At 45.4% G+C, this 27,500-nt stretch overlaps 3 protein-coding genes across 3 annotated transcripts in view; 2 read left to right on the top strand and 1 right to left on the bottom strand.

Annotated features, from left to right (window-relative positions):
• Nucleotides 1-9,367, top strand: part of xpo7 (exportin 7) — a 15,992-nt gene extending 6,625 nt beyond the window's left edge. Inside the window, 17 exon segments of the mRNA XM_080528246.1 lie at nt 1,798-1,991; nt 2,128-2,233; nt 2,364-2,499; nt 3,960-4,033; nt 4,291-4,374; nt 4,513-4,573; nt 5,102-5,210; nt 5,421-5,527; nt 5,613-5,701; nt 6,570-6,677; nt 6,767-6,849; nt 7,010-7,224; nt 7,381-7,519; nt 7,755-7,912; nt 7,995-8,093; nt 8,689-8,816; nt 8,930-9,367. Coding sequence (XP_080384372.1) covers nt 1,798-1,991; nt 2,128-2,233; nt 2,364-2,499; nt 3,960-4,033; nt 4,291-4,374; nt 4,513-4,573; nt 5,102-5,210; nt 5,421-5,527; nt 5,613-5,701; nt 6,570-6,677; nt 6,767-6,849; nt 7,010-7,224; nt 7,381-7,519; nt 7,755-7,912; nt 7,995-8,093; nt 8,689-8,816; nt 8,930-9,023 — 1,984 coding nt within the window. The 3' untranslated portion in view covers nt 9,024-9,367.
• A 1,668-nt stretch (nt 9,368-11,035) lies between these two features.
• Nucleotides 11,036-13,358, bottom strand: pbdc1 (polysaccharide biosynthesis domain containing 1; the record flags this gene model as incomplete). Its single annotated transcript, XM_080530289.1, has 6 exons — nt 11,036-11,531; nt 11,620-11,731; nt 12,021-12,161; nt 12,455-12,514; nt 12,708-12,773; nt 13,329-13,358. 6 exons carry the CDS (start codon nt 13,356-13,358, stop codon nt 11,440-11,442), a joined length of 501 nt encoding a protein of 166 aa, XP_080386415.1. The 3' UTR covers nt 11,036-11,439.
• Nucleotides 13,359-16,798: 3,440 nt separating this feature from the next.
• The window catches only part of dmtn (dematin actin binding protein), a gene marked incomplete at its 5' end in the record, with an annotated part of 11,980 nt that continues 1,278 nt past the window's right edge, over nt 16,799-27,500 (top strand). Inside the window, 12 exons of the mRNA XM_080529506.1 lie at nt 16,799-16,807; nt 19,136-19,216; nt 19,312-19,455; nt 19,733-19,777; nt 20,007-20,148; nt 20,311-20,355; nt 20,478-20,609; nt 20,768-20,865; nt 20,976-21,081; nt 21,212-21,258; nt 22,975-23,020; nt 25,631-25,638. Of these exons, the coding sequence (XP_080385632.1) occupies nt 16,799-16,807; nt 19,136-19,216; nt 19,312-19,455; nt 19,733-19,777; nt 20,007-20,148; nt 20,311-20,355; nt 20,478-20,609; nt 20,768-20,865; nt 20,976-21,081; nt 21,212-21,258; nt 22,975-23,020; nt 25,631-25,638 (903 nt within the window). The remainder of the gene's footprint in view (nt 16,808-19,135; nt 19,217-19,311; nt 19,456-19,732; nt 19,778-20,006; nt 20,149-20,310; nt 20,356-20,477; nt 20,610-20,767; nt 20,866-20,975; nt 21,082-21,211; nt 21,259-22,974; nt 23,021-25,630; nt 25,639-27,500) is intronic.

Genomic DNA, 27,500 nt, shown 5'->3' with positions numbered 1-27,500 from the left:
AGCACCTGTGGTGATTGACAGCTGACTCCCGTGAATAGCAATTCGCAATAGCTGAGTAGTTGTCGTATTATATCTTACCTGATAATCCAAGTGTGGACCCGATCTCACCCCATGCTCGGTCCTTCACCTGGGCATCATGGTACAATCTATCATTTGTCGCATATAAAAATATATATTTTTCGCCCTCAAGGGTGAGCCGTCATTGTGACGTCTGCGTCCATCCACCGTCAAAAATCAAACTTTTTTGAAAGTCTACTTTGGACGCAGCCATCGGACGCAACGCTGACGTGACGCGACGCAGCAGGTGGAGCACCTTTCATTGATTACAATGCATTTGATCCCAATTTCGGACGCAACGCACATTAGACGCAACGCTCGATGGCCATGGTGGAGCTTGGCCGTTAGGCGGGATGAAAAAAGCCTTAGGCGGGCCACCCAAGCCTTTGGCAGGAAAAACCCTGATAGCGCTATCGTAGCTATGTGTGGCTATTTCCTTGTTGGATCATTCATACGACAGCACTAGCTACCATAGCTATTTGTAGCTACAGTGGGGGAAATAAATATTCAACACATCAACTATTCTTTTATTCAACATATTTGCATTGCAGTATTTCTTTCATATTACGAAAGTTTAAGTGTTGAAGATCCCACTCAATATAACAAAACAGTTTTAGGATCTCTAAATACCTATAATTTGTCAGCAAACTCAGCTTGTTTTTTCGATACATGATTCACCATCATCTGCCGTTCTGCTTTGTACTCGGTGAGTGTTGGTCATAGGTACTTGTTTACGTTTTAGGACTTTTCAAAAGCAAGGACTGTGTGATCATCTAGTTATGTGTAGTTATGTGTTTTTAGCATGTTCATGTTCTATCAGCATGTTATGATGTGCTAAACATGCAGATGTTAGATATGTCACATAGCAATGTTCTTTGTTGTTAGCTGCTAGCTAGATGGAGCAGTCTGGAGCACAGTCTGTTTTAGTTCAGGGCGATTTCTCTCTGCTATTTGTTTTGAGGTGTACCAACATTCAAATAAGACACGACACATCATTTGAAAGCTTACAATCTGCACATTCATAATCCCTAAAAAAAAAGAGAAAAAGGATAAGCGTTCCGACATGGGGAACAAAACACCAGCCCCTGTCACCAAGCTTTCCTGCAAGAAACATTTCATGATGGGTAGGGATGGGAATTGATAAGATGTTTTAAAAAGTAGGCCTACACAGATTTTCTGTGTCAACGCAGCTGTTTTATTATCTCTTGAGTCTCTGAACACAGTGTAGATTCTACACTGTAGAATGTCTGCCTAATAACATTTGAACATGTTAAAATGAATTACAATGCTCCTTTTCTTAAAAGGATATAACTTGGAAAACAAATCTAATCTAATAAGCTTGAACCAAATAACTGGCACATAAGATAAACAATTCTTCTTTAGAATTTAGACGGTGTGGCTAAAACAAGATAATGTGAAGACTGATGTCTGTCCTATTTAGAAAAGAGTTGATGACTCGACCATCAACCGGCCAGGAGCTCCTCACAAGATTTCCGGGCAGACAGAAAGTTAGTCAGAAGAGTAGCCCCAGAGACAAGGGAAAATCTGGAAGCAGCGGGTACAGTTGTCACAAGGAAAACAATAAGCAATGCACTCCACTGCCATATTGTCTCCAGACTCTTGATGACGGGAGGTGTTTTAGCTACCTGTCTGGCTATATATGAGGAGGACAGAACAGGAACATCATGTCAACGTGTGTTTTTGTGACCCCCATCCCCTCAACGTGTATGTGTTCTACAGGGATGGTCTGGAGGACCCTCTAGATGACGCTGGTTTAGTTCAGCAACAGTTAGACCAGTTGTCCACCATCGGGAGGTGCGAGTACGAGAAGACCTGCGCTCTGCTGGTTCAACTGTTTGACCAGGCCGCTCAGTCGTACCAGGAACTACTTCAGTCTACCAACTCCAGTACCATAGACATCACTGTTCAGGAGGGTGAGTACATGTACATGTACACACACACTCACACAAGCAGCTTACACACCTCACGGAATACAGGGGGCACCAAGAGGGATTTGTCTGATGTCCCCCTCTCTCCGCTCCCTTTCTCCTCCTCCTCCTCCATGGCCAGGTCGGTTGACATGGTTGGTGTACATCATCGGAGCGGTGATCGGAGGCAGAGTGTCATTCGCCAGTACAGACGAGCAGGACGCCATGGACGGAGAACTAGTGTGTCGGTATGGAGACACTACACCCACACACACACGCACACACTGCTGTACAGCTTACGTCAGACACACTCAATAGTGTGTATGAATAATAATAATATTGTAATTAAGCGTGTGTGTGTGTGTGCGCGTCTCTCAGGGTACTACAACTGATGAACTTGACGGACTCTCGGCTGGCCCAGGCAGGAAACGAGAGGCTGGAGTTGGCCATGCTCAGCTTTTTTGAACAGTTCAGGAAGATCTACATCGGAGACCAGGTGCAGAAATCCTCCAAGGTAACCATTTAATATTACTACTGCTACTACCGCTATCTGTTACTGCTACCTACTCCATTGGCCGTGAACATATTGTTCTGGATTCTTATCAATTGATATGGCATCACAGACAGACAGAGAGTTCAGAGCCCACCTGATCTCCTGTGGAAATGAGATCATACCTAAACCTCCCTGGCCTGACCGTCACTACCCCTCACTCTCTCCACCTCTCCCTCCCTCGCTAAGCCTCTACTGGTGGAAAGGAGCTGAGTTGATATGACCGAGCAGGTCTTTTGTCCCAGACTCAATTGTTTGTCTTGTAGTGCTGACTTCAGCCTTTTCTATGGCTCTGAGTCTCAGCTGCCACTGCTGATGTATAGATTCTGTCCTGCCATTGTATATAGACCCTAGTTGACATCGTTCAAGTGGACAGGCTCACTGACCGAGTTCTGTGTTCTCTTTGTTCTGGGCAGAAACTGCAAAATGTGAACGGCCCAGATAAGTGATCAATAGTTGCAAGAATAGCCCACCCTTCCACCCATTGTGTCTGTTTGGTTTGGTCTTAGTTGCCCCCCTACCCCTCCTAATGGTCTCACCCAAGTGGAATGGTTAGTGATAGCGTAAGCATACTGGTCAGTGGTAGTGTTAGCACAGGGATTATCAGAACATGTAGGGGCCAGGAATGTTTGTGTAGCAGTGGCTAGTGGAGCAGGCAGTCATGGCTAAGGGATGTGCTGCAGTCATGGAAGTGGGAGGAAGGGATTTTTTCTAGAACTCTCCTAGGCTGCATTCGTAAATTCGCTCTGGAAATCTGATCAGCACTCATGGAATGCCTCTTGTCCAATCAAATGACTTGGTCCCTTTATGACGTTGAACCCAGTGTGCGCTCAGGTGCAATTTACGAAAGCAACTCTAGTCTGAGATGTGTTCTAGAATGCCCAGTATGAGAAGAACTCTAGAAGGCTCTCTCGTTGTGAGTGTATGAGTCTGTAGTCTGACGTTTCTCAGTCTGAGGTTTAGAATGAAATATCCCAGACCACAATGAGACCCTCTCTCTCTCATTCTCTCTCTCTCTCTCTAGTTTAGAGAACCCTCCTGACACTTTAGAGAAGCACTCTCAGCTCTGCTCTCTGCGTCACAGCTCTCTGCCTCCCTCTAGCTCACTTTCTGTGAAGCCAAACACATTGGCTGTCACATAGGAATCTACCCAGTGACGAACAATAGCCTGATTTAGAGAGCAAAGCTGATGTGTTCCAGATTAATACATGAACGTCATTCACCTTGTGGAGATGTTTTAGTTGTTAAGTAGGTGTTATATTTTAGAGTTAATAAAAGATATACCACTATAATAGTGTGTCTGTGTGTGTATATGCATGTAAGCTAGGCACTTCGTACTCTGTGTGATGAGTTGATTGTGTGTGTGTGTGTGTGTGTGTGTGTGCGTGTGTGTGTGTGTGTGTGTGCGTGCATTCTTGTCTCAGCTGTACCGGCGGCTATCTGAGGTTCTGGGGCTGAATGATGAGACCATGGTGCTCAGCGTCTTCATTGGCAAAATGTGAGTCAGCGCATCACTTTACCATAACTCTACCATAACTGTGTAAGTCCTCTAGTGTTATTGCTGCTCATATCATTCAGTGTCACTGGTTTTCTCTCTCGCATATACTGTATATCATGTAATAGAGCTGATAGATTTCCTGTCAATATCATGCAGTTTCAACTGTTGGTCATTTAGTGTAACCAACATTGTTGTGTTTGTGTTTATGACCCTAGTAGAACTGTTTCATCATCTAGTCTTACTATTTACTCTTGCAGCATCACCAATCTGAAGTACTGGGGACAGTGTGAACCAATCACCTCCAAGACGCTTCAACTACTCAATGACCTCTCTATAGGATATCCTTTGCGTATGCGTGTGTCTGTGTGTGTCTGTCTGTGTGTCTGTGTGTCTGTTGCATGCGAGTGTTTAATGTGTTGGTTGTTCTGTTGTTGTAAAGTTTTCTCTGAGTTTTCTCCTTGACCGTCTCTGTGCACATACAGCAGCGTGAGGAAGTTGGTGAAACTCTCCGCGGTTCAATTCATGCTGAACAACCACACAGTAAGCACCCTCTCTCCTAACCCTGAATGCTGGTTTCCTGGAGCCAGAGTCTGAACTAAGTACCATGTTCAATTGAGAAGCTCTACTGAATTTACCAATAACAATAGTCAGTTGGTAGTCTTTCTCCAGGGAGACTGTCCCTGTAATCTCTAATTGTAAGTCGCTTTGGATAAAATGTTAAAATGCAAAAATGTAGGCTTAATCTGTGTCTTGGAAACCTCCCTCTATCATTTCAACCACTCAGTGAAGACATGGATTGCCTTAAAAGCATTATGATTCTCTTAAATGTCACTGAATGCCATGACAGCGCCTACTAGACATTATCCACCATTAAAGCAGCATTTCAGTGATGGTCACCACGACTCAACAGCCAGTTATGGGGGCGGCAGGTAGCCTAGAGGTTAGAGAGGCCGGCCAGCAATCGGAAGGTCGCTGGTTCGATCCCCGCCTCTGGAGGGTGCTGGATGCGAGCTGGCTGGCATCATCAACTTCTTTTCCCCGAATGATGCCTTTCTCCTGTGATGTCAGAGCGAGCACTTTTCCTTCCTGGGGGTGAATAACCAATCCAACCTCAGCGACATGCGCTGTCGGACAACCTTCTACACTGCCCTGGGACGCCTGCTCATGGTCGACCTAGGTACACACACATACATACATACATACATACATACATACATACATACATACATACATACATACATACATACATACGTACGTACATACACACACACACACACTCTCTCTCTCTCTCTCTTACACACACACACACACACACACACACACACTATCTATCTAAATGTTGTTTGTTCCATCCATGGTTTGATACGGGTGTGTTTTGTGTGTGTAGGTGAAGATGAGGACCAGTTTGAACAGTTTATGCTTCCTCTAACGGCAGCGTTCGAAGCTGTGGCTCAGATGTTCAGCACCAACACCTTCAACGAACAGGAGGCCAAAGTAAGGCAAACACACGCTCAAGGCATTCTCTCATTCTTGCCAGTGTAAAGCCACATACACTAACGGTGTGTCTTGTCTCCTGTAGAGGACATTGGTGGGTTTGGTCCGAGACCTGAGGGGTATCGCCTTTGCCTTCAACGCAAAAACCAGCTTCATGATGCTCTTCGACTGGATGTATCCTTTACTGACCAATGACCCCTGAGCTCTAACATGACCTGATATGACCTGATGCGTAGCTGCTAATGATCGAACCACGAGGCTGTTGGTAGTTCCTGGCCGTGTGTTCTCTCTTAGGGCTTTCACACCGGCAAAGAACCGTGCCGGTTCGCGTTCGCAAACCAAGTCTGGAACCGGCCGGCGCGTTCAGACCGAAGCTCAATTGGTTCGGAACCTGAAAAGTTGGTTCGCAGCGGGCACCAAAAAATAGTGGTTCTCAAGTGAACCAAAAACGCGAACCGTGACGTCGTCAGTGGGTGTGTCATATTCTAGGTTGTAGAGACCAGCAAGGAGGAAGTAGACAAAATGTAATCTAATGTAAATCTAATCATTAGTGAACAAAAACAATATCAAAAGTGTCATTATTCTCTCTATCTTCCTCACATGCTCAGCAAACACACACACGCACACGCGCGCGGACATGCGCGAACGCGAATTTCGTAAGCCATTTCTATTCCAGTAACGGAGCAGCTGATTAGTAAAAGAACGCGTGTAGAAAGTGTCTTTTGTTTTGTTTCACAGAAAATTGTGTTTATTTCAGATACTGTAGTAGTGGAAGATATTATCCTCATTTCCAGTGAAGTAGCTGCCATCTAGTTGTGAAATGTTTGTTTATCCCGCCCCTTCATAACCCAGCGTTGATAACGCGGATGGTTCAGGTTACACTGGTATGAACGCGGGCTCGTTCGCCAGACAGCACCAAGGTTCAGAGGTTTCCGAACGCGAACGCGAACCGGCACGGTTCTTTGCCGGTGTGAAAGCCCTATCTGTAAGGTAACAGCAGTGTACTACCTACCGGAGTGCGTTCCTTCACCCTGCACCTCAGATACCCAACCTACATGCCCATCCTGCAGAGGGCCATAGAACTCTGGTATCACGTCCCAGCATGCACCACACCTGTCCTCAAACTCATGGCCGAGCTCGTCCACAACAGGTGCCCACACAGACACGTGCAGTGAGTCGTCTTCTATCCGTGTGTGTGAAGACCCTGACAGCTAACCTCCCCCCCCCCCGTGTTTCCAGGTCACAGAGGTTACAGTTCGATGTGTCGTCACCCAACGGAATCCTGCTGTTCAGAGAAACCAGCAAGATGATCACCACCTACGGTATGACCTGGCCCGAACGTTCACCCCCCCACAAATGACCACCTACCCCTCACCCCCTGAAACGTCACCCCCACAGATGCCTACCTACCCCTCACCCCTGAAGCTTCACCACCTACACATGACACCACATACACCTCTGTCTGTCTTTCTCTCTCTGTAGGTAACCGTATACTGACCCTGGGGGATGTGCCTAAGGACCAGGTGTACGGGGTGAAGCTCAAGGGAGTGAGTGTGTGCTTCTCCATGCTCAAGGCGGTCCTCAGCGGTAACTACGTCAACTTCGGAGTGTTCCGTCTCTACGGAGACGACGCTCTTGACAACGCCCTGCAGACGTTTATCAAACTGCTGCTGTCCATCCCTCACAGCGACTTACTGGTACATGCGCGCGAGCACACACACGTATACACACACACACACACACACACACACCTCTCAGTCCCTTGTGGAATTCAATAGTGGAGTTGACAATATGTTTGTTTTCTATTGATGAGTAATGGACAGTTTCAATGACACACTTGTCTCTCTCTACAGGACTATCCTAAGTTGAGCCAGTCGTTCTACTCTCTGTTGGAGGTCCTGACTCAGGACCACATGAACTTCATCGCCAGTCTGGAACCACATGTGGTCATGTACATCCTGTCCTCTATATCAGAGGGGCTCACCGCGCTGGGTAATACACACACACACACACACACAGATAGATTCATATATGAATGAGCATATATTGTGTGGATTTCACCCACAAGCTTTACAATTAGACCGCTAACAAAGAATGGTGTTGTCATAGCAGTTGTTGCCATAGTAACCCAAACAGGGATTCTGCCTCTGGAAGATTGGATCCATGGTCACACACACCCAAGTAACGTGTGTGTGTGTGTGTGTGTGTGTGTCTGTGTGTCTGTCAGATACGATGGTGTGTACAGGATGTTGCTCCAGTCTGGACCACATAGTGACCTACCTGTTCAAGCAGCTCTCTCGCTCCACCAAGAAACGGCCTGCACCCATGGCAACAGATGACCGCTTTCTACACATCATGCAGCAACACCCAGAGATGATCCAACAGGTACATTTAACACACACACACCTTTACAACATACACACACACACTAAACCCATGTCTGAGTCCTGTGATCTTGTCCCTGTAGATGCTCTCCACTGTGCTGAACATCATCATCTTTGAGGACTGCAGGAACCAGTGGTCCATGTCCCGGCCACTACTGGGGCTGATCCTCCTAAACGAGAAGGTACACATACAGGCAGGGGTTTAATACCCCCACACCGCCGCTGGCAGGGGTTTAATACCCCGGGGTAAACCTCAGAGGCGCTGCCGAAAGCCACCACAATGTGGCGAGAAGAGCTGTGAAGGATGTTCATTAGTTTTTTATAGCAGCTCATGAATTGCAGATCATGCATTCTCTCACAGTGCAAAGAAATGGGGAAATGTGGGGAAATCGTCTTTAATAATGTAACAGAATTATTACAGAATGACGTTGAGACTGGATAGATAGAGTTATAACTCCACATTTTCAGCAAGGGCAGCCTTCTCTCATTCACACAATGTAATAATAATGATGATGCATTTATTTTGTATAGTGCTTTTTGAGGGATCATTTGATGGGAGAGAGCGTGCTGGATAAATGTTCACGCCTTTGTTCGTAAAACAATTTTTAAAAGATTACCCTCCCCCATCAGTATATCCTAATATTAAACGTTCAACTCCTGGCTGGCTCAATCAAGATGTAGATCTACCATGACAAATAAGTAATAAAGAAAAGAAATAGCAATCCCAGGTAATTAGTTCAGTATATCATGAAGTCACTGTGTGTTTGTGTCTTGCAGTACTTTGCTGACTTAAGGAACAGCATCGTGAACAGCCAGCCTCCGGAAAAGCAGCAGGCGATGCACTTGTGCTTCGAGAACTTGATGGAGGGAATAGAACGCAACCTTCTAACCAAGAACCGTGACAGGTTAGTCACACAAACACACCTTATTAAGAACCGCTACAGATGAGACCCTCTCTCTCACACACACACACACACACACACACACACGCAACGTTAACATCTCTCTGTCTCGACAGGTTTACCCAGAACCTGTCAGTATTCAGGAGGGAAGTCAACGACAGCATGAAGAACTCAACATACGGAGTAAACAGCAACGATATGATGAGCTGACATTCCACACGGCAGAGTCTCACCCAAATGCGCCCAGTCTCCCTCAGCTCACCCCTTCTCCTCCCCTCTCGGTCCCATACCCCCTCCTGCACCCCCACACTCCTCCTCACCCCTCCCCGACCACCTCCTCACACCTTGGGCCAGGATGCCCGGGGACGCCCACTTAACAAGCCTGCACCTTTCCATTCTCTCTTTTTGTTCCTCCCTCCTTTTTTTTATATAAACATATATAAATATATACAGATCTATTTTAAAGCCAATTGGTCTCTAGAGGTCACTATCCTGGCTGTCCTGGGGAAGGGGGTGTGGTCGGGGGGGGTTAAGAGATCAAAGGGCCAGATGGTTATGGGGAAGATTTAGGAGGGGGCACCTCAATGCACTCTGGAGGGAGTGAATCTATGGGGGAGAGAGGGAGGGGTGCAAGGAGTGTAGGTGGGAAGGGGATAAGCTGGTAAATGTAGTACTCTGCTTCTGCCTGCCTTGTATAGAAACACACAAAAACAAGTGTACATTTTTTTTCATAACATTTTGAACAATGTTTATAATGAATTGAATTTAAAACATAAAATGAGAAAAATGTGTGATTGAACTTTTTACAGTCTAGTGAGTTAGTGCACCTGTCTGTCTGTGTGGGGAGCAAACTTTCTACAGGAGCTGGAGAGAGGGAAACTAGAGTGAAAGAAAGAGTGTTTTAGCTGTGATGGATTGGGGCTGGAGAGAAAGAGAGCGCTTGAGGAGTGGAATGGGGCAGAGAGAAACACCATGAGGCTCAGAGAGAGAGAGAGAGAGAGAGAGAGAGAGAGATGGTCAAGAGCATCCATCTTGTATATTTTCTCAGGCCTTGTTGTAAATAGCCACTCCCCCTCTAAGTAGGGTTGGCAGGGTTTCATTCCCCTCTGCCACATAGCCTAGCCAATCACAGCTCTATGCTTCACCCAATGCAACCGTGACACACTAGCTAGCCCCCTACCCCCAGACTCTTGTGTCCTCGTTGTAGATCTGTAAGGATTAGGAAAGTATAAGCAACATGGTAATTAATGGCTACATCTTCCCCTCTGGTAGGCTGGGTGGAGTTAGAGCCATTTTGTTTACACTGCTCTGGATCCTTCTGACCAGTAGCGGGGACGTGACATCATAAAGTGTCTAGATGTGTTGGAGCTGGTCTTGGACAGTTGTTGGTCCCAGAAGAGTTTAACAGCCTCCTGTTCTTAAATGCCGCCTAGCCTCTGTAGCGAAGGCCTCTCTCTCTCTCTCTCTGTGTGTGTGTGTGTGTGTGTGTGTGTGTGTGTGTGTGTGTGTGTGTGTGTGTGTGTGTGTGTGTGGTGTCCCATGGTGCTGTGATTGCTAGAACCTCTGATGGAGCTGTGAGCTCAGACAGAAGCCTGGGTTCTAGACCACCTTAGAACCAGAAGCCTAGGTTCTAGACCACCGTAGAACCAGAAGCCTGGGTTTGTGAGCACCGTAGAAGCAGAACCCTGTTTTAGAGCATCAGTATTGGAATAAGAGTTCTTGCCCTCAGAGCTCCCTGAAGGAATCCAGTTTTATTTTAAATAACTGAAGAAAAATGCATCAACCTTTGGTAGAATACAGAACTGTATAATACAAGTTCCAGGATGGAGTATATTAGCAACTTGTGCTACTCTCTACGATGTTGCTGCTAACTGTTTGTGACGACTAGCTCATCTCTAATCATGTCAGCACTCATGGATGTTCATTCGAGTTCCTGATTTTTGTTTTGGTTCCCTGATGTGAATGTGTGCTGGGTCCATTGAGTGATCAGATAGCTGGTTGAGTTGTTTGGATGTCTGCTACATATAGTGTAAGCATTGTGACTGCAAATAAACGTCATTGGTTTGTATTACCATGTCACTGTATTTTTACTCTGCTGAACTCTTTCTAGGGAACTAATTTACAGTCCCAGGGTGGTTTCCAATGTCTCAAATACCATCTGTATTCTGTTGTCAAATGGGAGCAGCATTGACAGCAACACACAGGTTTGATTTGATGGGCATTTACATTTATTCAGGTTCAGTTCATGTGTCCTGTACAAACCAAATACTTGTTTAAATAAGGTTAAGGGTCAAGGTAAATCAAACACAGTCTGAAACACTGACATGTCATTACAAAAACAAACATTGCCTGGCCCCTGGCAGGTATGATTGGCACCAATAAGACAAAATTTAACTACGTACACCATGCTCGGTTTGGAACAAACACACACGCACTGTCCTGTGTGCATGTAGGCTGAGAGGACCTGGTCCTGGGAATAGTTTACGGTAGGGCCACCTCTTTACTCAACATCAGTTTTTCCATCAAGGCTTTGACTCGTAGGATGAGGTGTGTTACTGCAAGGCTTCTCGGGGCCTCTGTTCTTGGGTGAGGGGGGGGGGGGAGTATTCCTGGGTGTAGGGTGGGGCTAGCTCTGGGGGTTTTTGACCTGGTACACTGGGTTGTTGAGGCCCTCTCTGTTCCGGGCGATCTCTATAGCGAAGAACTGGATCCTGGTGGCTAGAGGAATAACAGTCAGGATGAATTACTGTTAAAGTCTCACTCATGTCTCACTCTAATAACATGATGTTGTTTTTTTGTCACATACCAAATATGGTGTTGTCCTCTGTGTAGTCTCTTTCGCAATCCAGGCGTAGCAGAGTTCCGTAGTTAAAATCCTCCACAACGCCATCAAACTGGTTACAGAACGGACGCCATTTCTACCGAAAAACACAAACAGGGTTAGTCTAGTCTCTCTCTCATGACCCTTCAGAGGGCTCTGACAACACTGTCTCTACATTCTAATTCTATGGGTAACGCTTCCTGAGGCCAGAGAAAATTGCTTGAGTGATTTATAGATCTCAGGGATGGCTATTGGAGGACAGGTTCATTGTAATGCATGGAATAGGATGAAGACTTTCCTCATTCCATGCATTACAATGAGCCTGTCCAATTTCTATCTCCACTGAGAACTAGTCACCAACCCTAATAACACACAGAGAAACCTACCTCTTTGGCTTCAGGAGATTTGAGTGCATCTGGGTCCAGCATCTTGATGTTGAGGTCACTGAATGCTTCCCTAAAGGTAGTGTAGATCATATCATCCACTTTGGTCAGCTTCAGATACTTGGGATCTACAGATGAGATGAGCTAAAGAGGGAGATTAAGATACATTATTATATGCAAATGTGATCACAGATCTGTGATGATCGGATGAATCTGGGTATCTAGATCTTCAACAGGTAGTACAACCTCCACCAGTACCCTCACCTGAGAACACTGGAGGAGTCTGTGTGTGTGTGTGTGTGTGTGTGTGTGTCACATGACTGATCCCACGTATTGTGCAGTTTTCCTTTGCTGTCAAAATACAAAGGACTGGTTCGAGATTAGGTAACCGGCTCTTAACCGGCCCTCAAACTGCCTTGGTGGAAAAGGGAACTCACATTGAAGTAGACCTCTGCATGATTGTAGGCTTTCATGGCCCACATCACCTCAAGCTGGGGCTGAAATAAAGAGACACACACACAGGCATGCATTAACTGACTGGCACTGACAACGGGTGGCTCGGTTCAACTCCGCTAGACCTCACTCACTTATGGTTCAGTCCATCTTAGGCATAGCTGCAGATGTGCTGTTCCACAGTGGCGCACACAGCACAGTTCATTGTACATTATCGATTCTTGAGGGGCTACTTACATCGTTCCCATACGCATCGGCTGGAAGTGACAGCGCATGCGCAGCTGCCGAGGCTCCTTCCACACCCTGTGTGACACCAAAACATCACCGTTATTAATCATTACTTATTATTACAGTGTTGCTGCGGGGGGGGGTGACGAGATGCTCAGGCATTAGCTGATCTCACTAACAATCGAGCAACACTGGATCCCACTACTCCTATTCTAGTCAATGAGCTATGTGTGGACATAAACATAAGACCGCTAGCTCTGTCCATGATCTAGGGGGGCAGCTAGCTTTCTATGCTCCCTTTAGTAAGTACAGAAGCTAGCAAACTAAATGACCTAGTATGATACCCTGCTAACTATAACAGACAGACAAGAACCAATTGTTGTGAGTTACTGGGCAATGATTGAACTTGTATGCAATGAATGTGATGAAAATGTGTTCGGCACATGTTTTGTTAGCTGATGATAGACACAGACAGTGATGACAGACACACTTCACGCAGTATTTCCTCATATGTACATGAGGCTGTATATATATATAGCGTAACACTGTATGTACATATACATTCACATTGAACTAGTATACGACGTGTATATTAAGTGTAAAAACAGCCATTAACACTTTGGTTCTCACCAGAGATGCTAGTCCGTTTGGCGACGCCATTGCTATGAACTTTGACTTAATGACGTCATTCTGTTTAAAGGGACAACCTTATTGATTGGCCAAATTATTGATAGTTGATTAATTATGCTCGATTTACTATGAAACTATTACAAATATGTGGTAAATGTGAAGTAAATGTATTTTCTCTAACATATCATTTGGCGATGGATTCCTTCCTTCCTCCCTTCCTTGAGATCTGATCACACACAGATCGGATTGGTGCAAGCAATAGAATTGATGACGTTGCTTTCCTTGCTTTCACCCGGCTCTGACTCACAAATCAAGTAACCTGACTCAAGGAAGGAAGGAAGGAAGGAAGGAAGGAAGAAAAGAAAGATCCATCTCGAAAGTGTTTGATCCTGGCCAGAGCAGCCCTGCCCAGTACCCGCTGTGCAGCTGGATGACGCTTTGAGAGATGATTAAAGGTGCATAGGCCTACTGCCCTCTAGCGGCCAACGCCCGAACACACCCTAAACCGAAACCACCTCAGACAGGCCAGACAGATGTTCAATTAAGTTGTTTTTTGTGTGTGTTTTTGTCAAAATCGTTGTTTTTGGCCAAGTAATTCGTTTTGTTTTCTTTCTAGATTAACTAGCACACTTGTTGGTTACTGGTTTTATAATAATAATGCAATGTCATCATGTCTGAATGATCCCCTTTGCCAAATAATGGACTGCTCCGCTATTGAGGAGTAGCCAGAGTAAAGCACTTTCCTTCGCCCGTCCATAGGGGAGACCAGCTCCTGCCCCTCTAACCCAGCCCCCAGCCCCCCAGCTCCAGCCTCGGTACCTAAACCAGCCCCCCTCCTTCCCCTCTAACCCAGCCCCCCTCCTCCGTCGCCAGCCTCCTCGGTGAGCAGGACCGTTAACCCGACTCCCGCTCCTGACACCAGACTGATGTAGGCTTAGGATTTGGGACATGCTGCTACACATTTCCAACTGGGGCGCTGAGCCGAATTGAATCTTGCGAATTTTTTCTGTGTTATTTGGAGGTAAGATCAGATCGATCGCTGTTTCATTTATTCAGGTATCCGCTGTTTTTTTTTACAGCGCCTTGTTTTGCTGCGAGGCGCACTTGTCTTCCTCCCTCCCCTTCGTGCGCGCATAATTTAAAGGCCTTAAATGTGACACGTTCTATTATTGTTAGTGTCTATATGATCATGTTTCGTGTTTATACGATATGATCCCATATGGTGTGTTTATAAACCATGTTTTGCCAATAATATGATTTCTGTCGGCCGCACTAGGCCCCAGGAATCACTCAGTGTCATTACACGCTGTGTTGGTCTAGGCTAGAAGTCATTTTTTTACGTAAAACGTGATTTAATTTACAGTATTAAAACGACACCGTTTATTCGGACAACCAGAGCTCTGCCGGTGACGAAGCCGACCCTAGTTTGGAGTGGCGACCATAGACTGTGTATCATAAACACGATGTGATGGCTAAGATGGGTTAACTTCTGTGTCATCTGTGTCTAACGTCTTATGTCAGTGAAAGTACAATTTTATCACATTACAATTCACGGTTGATCTGTCATGGTTGTTCACAATGCTCACAAACATAATAATAATTGCGCGTGCGGGCGCGCGTGTGTGTTATTTATTGTTCCTTATTTATGCTAAAAGCTTTCACTGATAGGACCTCTCCTTTAAGCCATGCAGACCACGGATATTCTCAAACAGAGGACAGCCAGACTTCTACTGAGACAGAATGGCTAGAGGAGGGAAGAAGATCAGGGGGGGAAGGGGGACGATGGGGCTGAGGGCTGAGGGCTGAGGGCTAAGGGCTAAGGTGAGAGGGTCAGTAGATGAGGTGAGTGTAGTTGTTCAGAGCAGGAAATGGGGGCATGTTGGAAGGAAAGTAGTTCTCTATGACTCTGGCCTCCAGGGTGTGAATATCCGCTATAGATATATTACGGCATCTATCTATCTAGTAGACAACAGCGGCCATATGTCCACCTATAGATAGCATCTATCTGTTTATCATTGAGAACCACAGCGGCTGTCTATTCACTGTAGAGACTACAGCATCTCCATCATAGAGACTGTGTACTGTACAGTATCTCTACACAGACAGACTACATGTGTATCCACATACTACATGGCCTATCTATCCTTCATAGATAAGCTGCTACAGGGTCTATACAAATATCCCAACTTACTCTCTACATTCTGCTCTACTTGATGGGGTGGTGAATCCTTTTTTTCCCAGTATAGATCCTTGACAGATCTGGCCCCAGGATCCACTCCCAGACTACAGTAGATCCCCAGTGGATCACTGTTAATGCACTCTCTCAGCAGACGCAGAGCTGCAGACCTGTCACACACTTCCCGGTACTAATGTAGTGTGTGTGTGTGTGTGTGTGTGTGTGTGTGTGTGTGTGTGTGTGTGTGTGTGTGCATGTCATGTGTGTTTGGGTGGTGGTGGGTGGGGGGGCTAGAAAGAGAATAAGAGAGATGGATAGAGAGGGAAAGAGAGGGAGATAGAGAAAGGTAGAGAGAGAAAGCCAATACTCTCCGGGGTGATGTTCTCCGGTGGGAGGAGTGTAACCGTGGTGATGACTGTGAGAGGGCTAGCTGGGCGTCGGCTCGGCTGGCTGAACTGATAAACACTTCAGTTGGAGAGAGAGAGAGGGAGGGAGGGAGGTTAAGTGGAAGAGGGAGGGGTGGGGAGGACGACGAGAGAGACAGTTAGATGAGGAAGGGGACAGAAAGAGAGGGAGGGGAGGAAGAGAGAGAGAGGGTCAGAGGAAGTGGGGATCTTTCAGCAGGCAGAGGATTTCCTCTCTGGCTAGCAGCAGGATCCATGAAGACACATGTTGTTTTGCTTCTCCTCCAAAAGTGCTTGCCTTCAGTAGGTTCAGTATCCTAAGAGATGATTTCTCTGTCTCCACCACTGGCCAGGCTGGTCCCAGGTCAGTTCTGAGGCTGACTCTCACTGTTTTACAGAGAGTCTTTGTCTCCATCCATCACAAACAAGCCTGAGGGACCTGCTCTCTCCTGACACCAGTGTGTGTGTGTGTGTGTGTGTGTGTGTGTGTGTGTGTGTGTGTGTGTGTGTGTGTGTGTGTGTTACCCCGTTACCCCCAGGACATCCACTGAATTGGTGGTCTTATGAAACTCACTTACCAGTCTGATATTTTGCAGAACTCTGATGCTTATTTGCCTCGTTTTCCGTTCCGTTCTAACTTGATTATTGTTCCATTTCTGACTGATGTGTCGTCCCCCCTCTCTCTATCTCCCTCTCTCTCTCTTTCTCTCTCTCTCTCTCTCTCTCTCCCTCTCTTTCTCTATCTCTATCTCCCTCTCTCTCTTTCTCTCTCTCTCTCTCTCTCTCTCTCTCTCTCTCTCTCTCTCTCTCTCTCTCTCTCTCTCTCTCTCTCTTTCTCTCTCTCTCAAAGCCATCTGGTCTTGACAACAGGAGGGGGGTGTGGTCCAGCCATGCAGAAGGTAACACAGCCTGAATCATGTTGCTGGTTTAACCTGATGAACACACACCTTTACACTAGTAAACCCTAATAAGCATGTATACACACATACCTCTAAGACACTTTAACACACACCTTCATACACACTTTAACACACACTCTTATAGACACTGAACCACATCACTTTGTACACAGGTATACACATTGCACACCTACAGTATACAGTGGGGGAAATACGTATTCAACACTTTAATGCAACATGTTTCCATTGCAGCTATTCCAGACATTCCAGACCAGACATTTAACTCATTTAACTCATTTAACTCATTTAAGAAATTATAGCATTCCAATCCATACAAATATGTGCAATAAAGTCAGAAGACACAGGGAAAAAGTCTTGAACACAGTAAGAGTTGAGTTCTACCTGTGCTAATTAGAAAAAGGGTTTCCCACCTCTGAATAAACATCTCATGATGGGTAGAGGCTCACCCAAGAGCGCACCCAAGACCTTTGCAACAAGATTGTTGTGCAGCATAGTAATGGCACTGGTTACCGATGGATTTCTCAAGTACTAAATGTTCCTATAAGCACCATTGGGGCCATTATGCGCAAGTGGAAGGAACATCACTCGACCATCAACCGGCCACTGACAGGAGCAAGATTTCTGACCAGGCAGACAGAAAATTAAGCCTGGTGCACACATAAAGATGTTCTAAATCTTAACAGATTTTTATCTGAGAGAGACCCCACACATGAAGATAAAAAAAAGTCGTGGATTGAACAGTTTTGATCGTATTGTGTGTGGTGTGCTCCGATATTCCCAATACAGCACACCACATACATAAAGATCTGTCCTACGACAGTCTAGAGTCTCGTCCCCCAAGCCAGAAATCTTGCGTGATCAGGGTAGTAGTACTGACAACTCACAATCGGATTTGGGAGTTGTCAGTTTTGACCACAGACAAGAAGACTTTTGATCGTAAATATTGAACACGTTTAATATTTACGATCGTCGGCCCCGACCATTTTCCGAGCAGATTGTCGGGAGAAATTGACTCTTAACACACCTCACACCACAGGATAATCTTGTAGGATAATCTTTAAAGCCATCCAAGCGTTTGCTGTTGTTGGTCGGAAGGGGGGAAATTGGGCAAAAATCGGCCAGATTATCTTTATGTGTGTACCATGCTTGAGTCAGAAGAGTAGTCCAAGAGTCAAAGACCACTCAAGCAGAGCTCCAGAAAGACCTGGAAACAGCGGGTACAGTTGTCACAAAGAAAACAATAAGCAATGCACTCCACCGCCACGGTGTCCATTCCCTTCTTGTGATTTTTTTTAAAGTTTTTTTTTTCTTCTTTTTTTTCTTTCCTAACACCAGGGGAGCCACCCCTCCTAAATTTCGTTGTTTGGTACCTGTACTGTAGCAATGACAATAAAGACCATTCATTCACGATCACCCCAGAAGACTCCATTACTGAAGAAAAGGCATGTTGAAGCTCGTTTGAAGTTTGCCACAGAACATTTGGAGAAGCCTGTCTATTACTGGGAGAATTTAGTCTGGTCAGACGAGACCAAAATCAAACTTCTCTGCAACAATACAACGCGCCATGTTTGGAGAACAAATGGCTCTGCATATGACTCTAAAAATATCAGTTTGGAGGTCGAAGGATCATGGTATGGAGCTGTTTCTATTCACATGCTACTGGTGGAATCCAAATTATCGAAGGGAAGATGAATGGAGCGATGTACCAGGAAATTCTTGGGAAGCATCTGTTGCCTTCCACCAAGATGATGAGACGTGGGTGGATCTGCCAACGATCCAAAACATACTGCAAACCCTAACCCTCCCTAAAATGAAGGTGTTGGACTTAAATCCAATGGAAAACGTGGATTCCTCCCGGAATCTTCAAGATTTAAAGACTCTCTGTGTTGAATAATGGGCCAAAATCCCACCTGATCACTGTGAGAGATTAGTGTTTTTGTACAGGAAGCGTCTTGAAGCTGTCATTGGAAACAAAGGCTTCTCTACCAAGTATTAAATACATTTCAGTTAGCGTGTTCAATACTTCTTTCCTGTCTCATTCCCCTTTATTGCACATAACTTTGTTTATGGACTGGAGTGTTACAATTTCTTTAGCTGTGTAGTTTTATTGAGTTAATATACCAATGTCTACTACCGGTACTCTAAATTTCATGTGAAAGCTGCAATGGAAATATTCTGAATTTAAAAATTGTTGATGTGTTGAATACTTATTTTCCCCACTGTACATTCACACAGCCAGGATGCTGGGATGCTCCTGGTTCAGAGTTGGTGATGGTGTTTGTGATGTGTGATACTTGGTATGTCTAGGTGGAGGGAGGGGTAGCCCCAGGCAGCCTGTCCTCCTCCAGAGGTCCTAGTGCCCCTGGGTCGCCTGCTACCAGCATCACGGTAAAACCAACTCAGACATGTGCTTACCCAGTAGTACGGTCACACATGCACACTCTCTGTCATACACACCCATGCTGTCTCTCACACCCATGCAGGCACGTGTGAATGACGAGGTGGTGGGGTACAGAGACCTGGCTGCTCTGCCCAGAGATAAAGCCATCCTTGAGGTGGAGAGACCAGACCTAATGACCTACCAACCTCACCTCACCTTTTCATCCCTGGACCAACCACGCAGAGAGGTGCGTACACACGCACATACACACGCACATACGCATGCATACACACAGTCACAAACACACACACACACACACACACACACACACACACACACACACGCCCCAACCTCATCTCAGCTTTTCATCAGCACACACACACACGTACAGACGCACACACACACACACACACACACACACACATACTCCAACCTCACTTCAGCTTCAACCTAATCTCATCTGAGCTACTAATCCCACCATGCAGATGTATGTCATATAACTGTGTTCTCCTGTTCTCTTCCAGAGGTCCATGTCTCCTCCACCCATCTCTCCTCCTGCCTCTCCTGAGGTAAGACATTTCTGCATACTCTCTCTCTCTCTCCCTCTCTCTCTCTCTCTCTCTCTCTGCCCATCCCTCCACCCATCTCTCCCCCTGCCTCTCCTGAGGTAAGACCCTTCTGCATATTCTCTCTCTCTGCCTCCCTCCCTGGTCCCTCATACTCTTTTCTCTTTTCTCTCTCTCTCTCTCTTTTCTCTCTCTCTCACTCTCTCTCTCTAAACTGGACTTTGTCTTGCAGATGAAGAAGAACAGGGAGGAGAACAGGGAGGAGAACAGGGAGGAGAACAGGGAGGAGTATAGGGAGGATGAAGGGTCTCCAGGAGGATCCACTCTGCAGCTACATAAGACCAGCGGCCCCCTACATCACTTCCACAGACCAGGTACACACAAACACACACACACACACACACACAGACATATGCTTACACTGACACTAGTTATGAATGCTGTTGTCACAGGCTACTCCGCCGTCTTGTATGAACTTGTTAATGTCATAATAACATGATATAATTCATGTTATTATTATGTGTGTTTTATTTCAGATAATGGTACCAATATCTACAAGAAGCCTCCCATCTACAAACAGGGTAGGCTACTCTCACTAACCTTTTATCTCTAATTCCTCCCCTCACCTGGGGGCTGTTTGTGCTGTTTGTGGATTGGTCAGTCCTGAGTGCCTGTGTGTATATTTGAATCCCCCCACCCCTAGATGGCAGTAAGCACGTAGAGGGAAGCATTATCCAGTCGTCCAAGTTCCCAGCAGCCCAGAGACCAGACCCCAACCTGCCATCCAAGATAGAGACGGAGTACTGGCCTTGCCCTCCCTCACTGGCCTCTATGGGTAACACACAGACATACACACACACACACACACACACACACACACACACGGTTCGGGATTCATTTAATGCATATGGTTTCATAAGGTAGCTACCACGTACTGTATATCTACAAAACTCTTACTGTATAACTGGCCTGGTGTCTCTCTCCTCCTACTAGAGATTGAGTGGAGGAAGAAGAAAGAAGAAGAACAGGAGGATGAGTTTGAGGACTTGACTGAGGACGCCAGGACGCTGCAAGAGCAGGAGCTTGATAAGGTGTGTGTGTGTGTTTGAATGCATTGACTAGTGATGTAATGTAACTGTTGGAAGGTGATGTTTGTATTAACAGATATCTCCTCTCTTTGTGTGTTTGTGTGGGAGTACAGATTAAGTCTAACATGGGGCGGCTGATCTTGAAGGAGGAGAGGGAGAAAGCTGTTCATATCCGTAGGAAGACGCAGTCACTGCCTGACCGATCCCACATGCACACTAGTAAGTTACAGTTGTGTTTGTGTGTGTGTGTGTTGTATTGTGTTGTGTTGTATTGTATTTGCCTCTGTCTTTCTGTTTAAAACCACTGTTGCCTCTCCATGGTTCTGATTGGTCCCTCTGATTTCGACAGGCACTTCAACCACATCTAATTCCCCCTCCCGCTCGGGCCTGACAAGGGTGAGTGAGAGAGTACACAAGTGGAATGGAATGGAATGGACTTTATTTGTCATTGCTACAGTACAGGTACCAAACAACGAAATTTAGGAGGGGTGGCTCCCCTGGTGTTAGGAAAGGAAAAAGAAAACACATTTTAGAAAAAGCATAGATGCATAAAATCACAAGAAGGTAAGGAGCTGGTTTACATCAATAAAGGCTATGTACACAGTCCACTGTACTATACTGCACAGATAGTCAACTAGGGTTGTCATATTGCACAAAAAGTATTTTTTCACATTATTTTAAAGTGTCACAGTTTGCAGGCTTGAAAATGTACATGTTTGTGCCTCAGCACTAGCTGCCATACAATCCGTCCGGACTGTCCTGGGCCCAGAACTTAGGCCTTTTCTGTGTTCAGGGCCTTGACGGCCCTGTGGTAGAAGCAGTCCTTCAGTCTGTTTGTCTTAGCGGCCGGGGTCCTGTACCTCCTGTTCGAGGGCAGCTTGACAAAGTGTACGTGCCCAGGGTGGGTCGGGTCCTTGGAGATCTTGGAGGCCCTCCTGAGACAGCGTGTCTTGTACAGCTCCTCCAGAGAGGGGAGGGGGGCGCCGGTGATCTTCTGTGCTGTTCTCACGACTCTCTGTAGCTCGTTTCTCTCCGCTGTTGTGCAGCTGTGGAACCAGTTGGAGATGCTGAAGGTGAGGATGCTCTCCACTGCGCCGTGGTAGAAGGCCACCAGTATCTCCTGCTTGTTGTGTTGTTTCCTGAGGCATCTCAGGGTGTATAGCCGCTGTTGTGCCCTCTTGATGGTGCCTTTAGTGTTGTCCTTCCAGGCCAGGTCATCCCGCATGTTGTGTCCCAGGAATCGGAGGGTTGAGACTCTCTCCACGCTCTCTCCGTCGATGAGCAGGGGCTGGATCTCGGACTTTTTCCTCCTGAAGTCTACGATGAATTCCTGGGTCTTTGACTTGTTTAGCAGCAGGTTGTTAACCTTGCACAGCTTGCTCAGTTGCTCTACCTCATCCCTGTACGCCGCCTCGTCCCCCCCCGAGATACATCCCACCACGGTGGTGTCGTCTGCAAACTTTACGATGTAGTTGCTGGGGTGGACGGGGGTGAAGTCGTGGGTGTAGAGGTTGTAGAGGATGGGGCTTAGCACGCAGCCCTGGGGTGACCCAGTGCTGAGGCTGAGGGCTGTGGAGGTGTGGGGGCCCACCCGCACCCTCTGGGGGCGGTCGGTCAGGAAGTCCTTGATCCACGCACATATAGAGTGTGATAGACCCAGGTCTAGTAGTTTGGTCACTAGCCTGTCTGGAAGGATGGTGTTAAAGGCGGAGCTGAAGTCCACGAAGAGCAGTCTCGCGTAGCTGTTTCCCCTCTCCAGGTGGGATAGAGTGGCGTGGAGAGTCGTCGCTATGGCGTCCTCTGTGGACCTGTGGGCTCTGTAGGCGAACTGGTATGGATCCAGGTTGGGCGGGAGGCGTGTGAGTATGTGGGCCCGGACTAGTTTCTCGAAGCACTTCATGATGATTGGTGTGAGTGCCACCGGGCGGTAGTCGTTTAGGCAGCTCACCGTGCTTTTCTTCGGGACTGGGATGATAGTTGAGGTTTTCAGGCAGGGTGGGACGGTGGCCTGGGACAGGGACTGTGTGAATGAGCGAGAGAGAGTGAGCGTGCAAGTGTGTGTGTGAGTGTTTCCTGAGGTTGGTTCAGGTGTGTGTATTCTCTCTTGTGCAGATGCGGTCAGCAGAGTTCACTACAGATGGAAACCAGGCGAGGCCAGGTAACAATCCCTCATCAGCCTGTTAGAGACACTCATATGTGACAGGGTCTGGTAAAAAAGGCCCCAAGTAGGGCAAGGTCTGTTTGGCAGTTTTTGATGGATTATGAAAGGGTAGATTGTAAGCTTTCAAATGATGTGTCATACAAGTCAACAGAGAAAATCACCCTCAAAGTCTTCACACTTTTCACAGGCAGGTAATGGGTGGGAACAATAGTTGGTTAACTCCACCCCCAACCACTCCCCCAGGACAACCACTCCCTCATAAAGCGGGGTACACACATAAGGATTTTCAGAATCTTAACCGAAATCTTATCTGAGACAGACCCCACACATGAAGAAACAAAATCTTGGATTGAACAGCCTTGATCGTATTGTGTGTGGTGTGCGCCGATTTCCCCATTTCAGCACCCCACAGACATAAAGATTTTCGTTACGACAGACTCCAGACTCTCTAGACTAGAGTCTCGTTCCCCAAGCCAGAAATCTCGCGTGAACCCATCCTTTTAATATTGCCTTTAAATTACAAAATAATTAAATTAAGATTATATAATGATTAAAGCACTTTGAGCCGCAACGTTTGCAGGAAAAGCGCTATACAAATAAAGTTATTATTATTATTATTATTATTATTATTATCTAACATAGTACCCTGACTGACCTGTACGAGACAACCATGTGCGACAGGGCAAATAAAGTGCCGAATAACGAAAAGAAGAAGTCAGCTCGCTTCTTGATTGGCTACATTCCATCCACGTTATAGTTGGACTCTCGAGCAGGGTTGCCAGATGGAAATGACATTTTCCACCCTAACCACAGTCTAAAACCGCTAATTCCACCCAAAAATCTGGCAACCCTATGATTTCTGGTCGTAAGTATTGAACACATTTGACATTTACGATTGCCGGCCACGCCCATTTTCCGAGCAGGTTGTCGGGAGAGATTGACTCTTAACACACCTCACACCACAGGATTTTGTTATAGGAAAATGTTAAGAGCCATCTGATAATCGGGCGTTTTCTGTCGTTTTCAGCCATCCGAAAATCCTTATGTGTGTACCCCGCTTTAGTTTTCTTGCAATATATTTGTAATGAAAGGTTTTTATCATTTCATATTCCAGGTATTCCTACAAATATATCAGACCATCTAACCCTAACCCATAAAAAAAAAACTTTGACACTTTTTAAGTATTTTTTGTATTACTTAATGTTCCTTTCAAACAACACAAACAAGCAGCAGTTCATCAACATGCTCAGTTACAGAATTGTCAGATGCTTCAGAATAAAAGTCCGAAAAAGAAAAGTTCTGAATAAAAGTCTTAAAAAAAATATTAGAAGTCTGAAAAATATATTTCAGAATAAAAGTCCAAAAAAGAAAATGTCTGAATAAAAGTCCGAAAAATTAAATTTCTGAATAAAAGTCCGATAAATAAAATGTCTGAATAAAAGTCAGAAAAATTAAATTTCAGAATAAAAGTCAGAAAAATTAAATTTCAGAATAAAAGTCAGAAAAACTAAATTTCAGAATAAAAGTCAAAAACGTGTTACCAGGTTATGGTAAAGAAATATACTTTCCACCACTTGGATTTCTTAAGACTTTTTATATGTCATAACACATTTATGAGCAATAAACAGTTGAAAGATTTTCTGTTGCAATTTGTCTGAGGTTCCCCCCTCTTTTCTCACAAAATGCCTGTACTATAGTTGGACTTTAGTAGAGGGCCTGTGATACCGTCTTCGTCATCTTCAGGTTCCGAATCCGAGTTAATACCAGCATGTATGTAATCCAAGATGAACGAGTCCATAAATTCTCCACTGTCAATGTTTCTATCGGCTGCTGAAAGATTGTTTAGAGCGTCAGCCTCCATCTTCAACAAAGAGACACACACACACATGTGATAATATTTGTGGGGGTGGTTTGCAGGCCCAACAGCCAGTAAAAAGAAGGGAATACGTCCCCCACACCATCGGAATACCCCCCCAAGCCACTTATAAACAAGTACAGTTTGCTAACAATTAAAAAGTATTTAGAGAGCCTAAAATTGTTGATTGTTATATTGAGTGGGCTATTCAACACTTTAACTTTCGTAATATGCTCATTTGCGCAACTTGAGAATTGCAGACATGCGGCCCTTTTTACCAGACTGTCACATATTAGAAGATCACTCTGTGGCATGTTAGACACTGGGGTATTTAGATCATAATTATCTTAGTAACACACTAAGCGTCGACCATGTAACCGCAGGTTTCCCTATTAGATTCTGGCCGTCATCCCTTCTCTCTCTCACCCATCCTTCCTGTCAAATCTCTACTGTCTATATCGGAATAAAAAGAAAAATATGAGTGGGACTGCCCCACTCAGAAAAAAGTATTTAAAAAATAAAAAAAGGAAATCAAACCCACACACTGGGACTTGTGGGAGAATAGGAGATTCAGTACCAATGGCAACACTAGCATACATAAACTCACCTCAGAACACTCCTACACTATCAGAGCTCATTATATCTTACCTGGAGCGCTCAGCATTCTTCTCACATGTCGAACCAGTTCAGTGACATAATGATGTGTTCCTTTGATCAAGCTTCCTTCTCTAATCTCTTCTTATGTTCTGCAGGTGCACAGGTAAGCGTGTTTTACCTGTCCTACATGTGTGGCATGTGCATGATTCATTTGAACATGACTCTCTTTGCGAATGACATCCTGGCTGTTATTTATTTTTTCCATTGTGCATGTTTGCAGTGACATCATTGCCCAGCTTGCTGTCTCATTATGATGATGACATACTGTATCTACAGGTGCTGGTCATATAATTAGAATATCATCAAAAAGTTGATTTATTTCAGTAATTCCATTCAAAAAGTGAAACTTGTATAATGTATGCATTCATTCCACACAGACTGATATATTTCAAGTGTTTATTGCTTTTTAATTTTGATGATTATTACTGACAACTAATGAAAACCCCAAATTCAGTATCTCAGAAAATTAGAATATTGTGAAAAGGTTCAATATTGAAGACACCTGGTGCCACACTCTAATCAGCTAATTAACTCAAAACACCTGCAAACGCCTTTAAATGGTCCCTCAGTCCAGTTCTGTAGGCTACACAATCATGGGGAAGACTGCTGACCTGACAGTTGTCCAAAAGACGACCATTGACACCTTGCACAAGGAGGGCAAGACACAAAAGGTCATTGCTAAAGAGGCTGGCTGTTCACAGAGCTCTGTGTCCAAGCAAATTAATAGAGAGGCGAAGGGAAGGAAAAGATGTGGTAGAAAACAGTGTAAGGGTTAGGGATAAAGCAATAGGGATAACTGCACCCTGGAGAGGATTGTGAAACAAAGCCGATTCAAAAATGTGGGGGAGATTCCACAAAGAGTGGACTGCAGCTGGAGTCAGTGCTTCAAGAACCACCACACACAGACGTATGCAAGACATGGGTTTCAGCTGTCGCATTCCTTGTGTCAAGCCACTCTTGAACAAGAGACAGCGTCAGAAGCGTCTCGCCTGGGCTAAAGACAAAAAGGACTGGACTGCTGCTGAGTGGTCCAAAGTTATTGTCTCTGATGAAAGTACATTTTGTATTTCCTTTGGAAATCAAGGTCCCAGAGTCAGAGGAGAGGCACAGAATCCACGTTGCTTGAAGTCCAGTGTAAAGTTTCCACCGTCAGTGATGGTTTGGGGTGCCATGTCATCTGCTGGTGTTGGTCCACTGTGTTTTCTGAGGTCCAGGGTCAACGCAGCCGTCTACCAGGACGTTTTAGAGCACTTCATGCTTCCTGATGCTGACCAACTTTATGGAGATGCAGATTTCATTTTCCAACAGGACTTGGCACCTGCACACAGTGCCAAAGCTACCAGTACCTGGTTTAAGGACCATGGTATCCCTGTTCTTAATTGGCCAGCAAACTCGCCTGACCATAGCCCCATAGAAAATCTATGGGGTATTGTGAAGAGGAAGATGCGATGCGCCAGACCCAACCATGCAGAAGAGCTGAAGGCCACTATCAGAGCAACCTGGGCTCTCATAACACCTGAGCAGTGCCACAGACTGATGGACTCCATGCCACGCCGCATTGCTGCAGTAATTCAGGCAAAAGGAGCCCCAACTAAGTATTGAGTGCTGTACATGCTCATACTTTCCATGTTCATACTTTTCAGTTGGCCAACATTTTTTAAAAAACCTTGTTTTGTATTGGTCTTAAGTAATATTCTAATTTTCTGAGATACTGTATTTGGGATTTTAATTAGTTTTCAGTAATAATAATCAAAATTAAAAGAAATAAACATTTGAAATATATCAGTCTGTGTGTAATGAATGAATATAATATACAAGTTTTTGAATGGAATTACTGACATAAATCAACTTTTGGATGATATTCTAATGATATGACCAGCACCTGTATGTAGACTGCCTCTGTTACAGCATATAAACCTCTGCTTTGAGCCTTCCTGTCTGTGTGTTTCCTCTGAGTGTGTGTGT

This window comes from Nansenia antarctica (genome assembly GCF_963989245.1).
Source record: "Nansenia antarctica genome assembly, chromosome: 4".
Classification (NCBI taxonomy): Eukaryota; Metazoa; Chordata; class Actinopteri; order Argentiniformes; family Microstomatidae; genus Nansenia; species Nansenia antarctica.
This window is presented reverse-complemented; position numbering and strand designations above follow the sequence as displayed.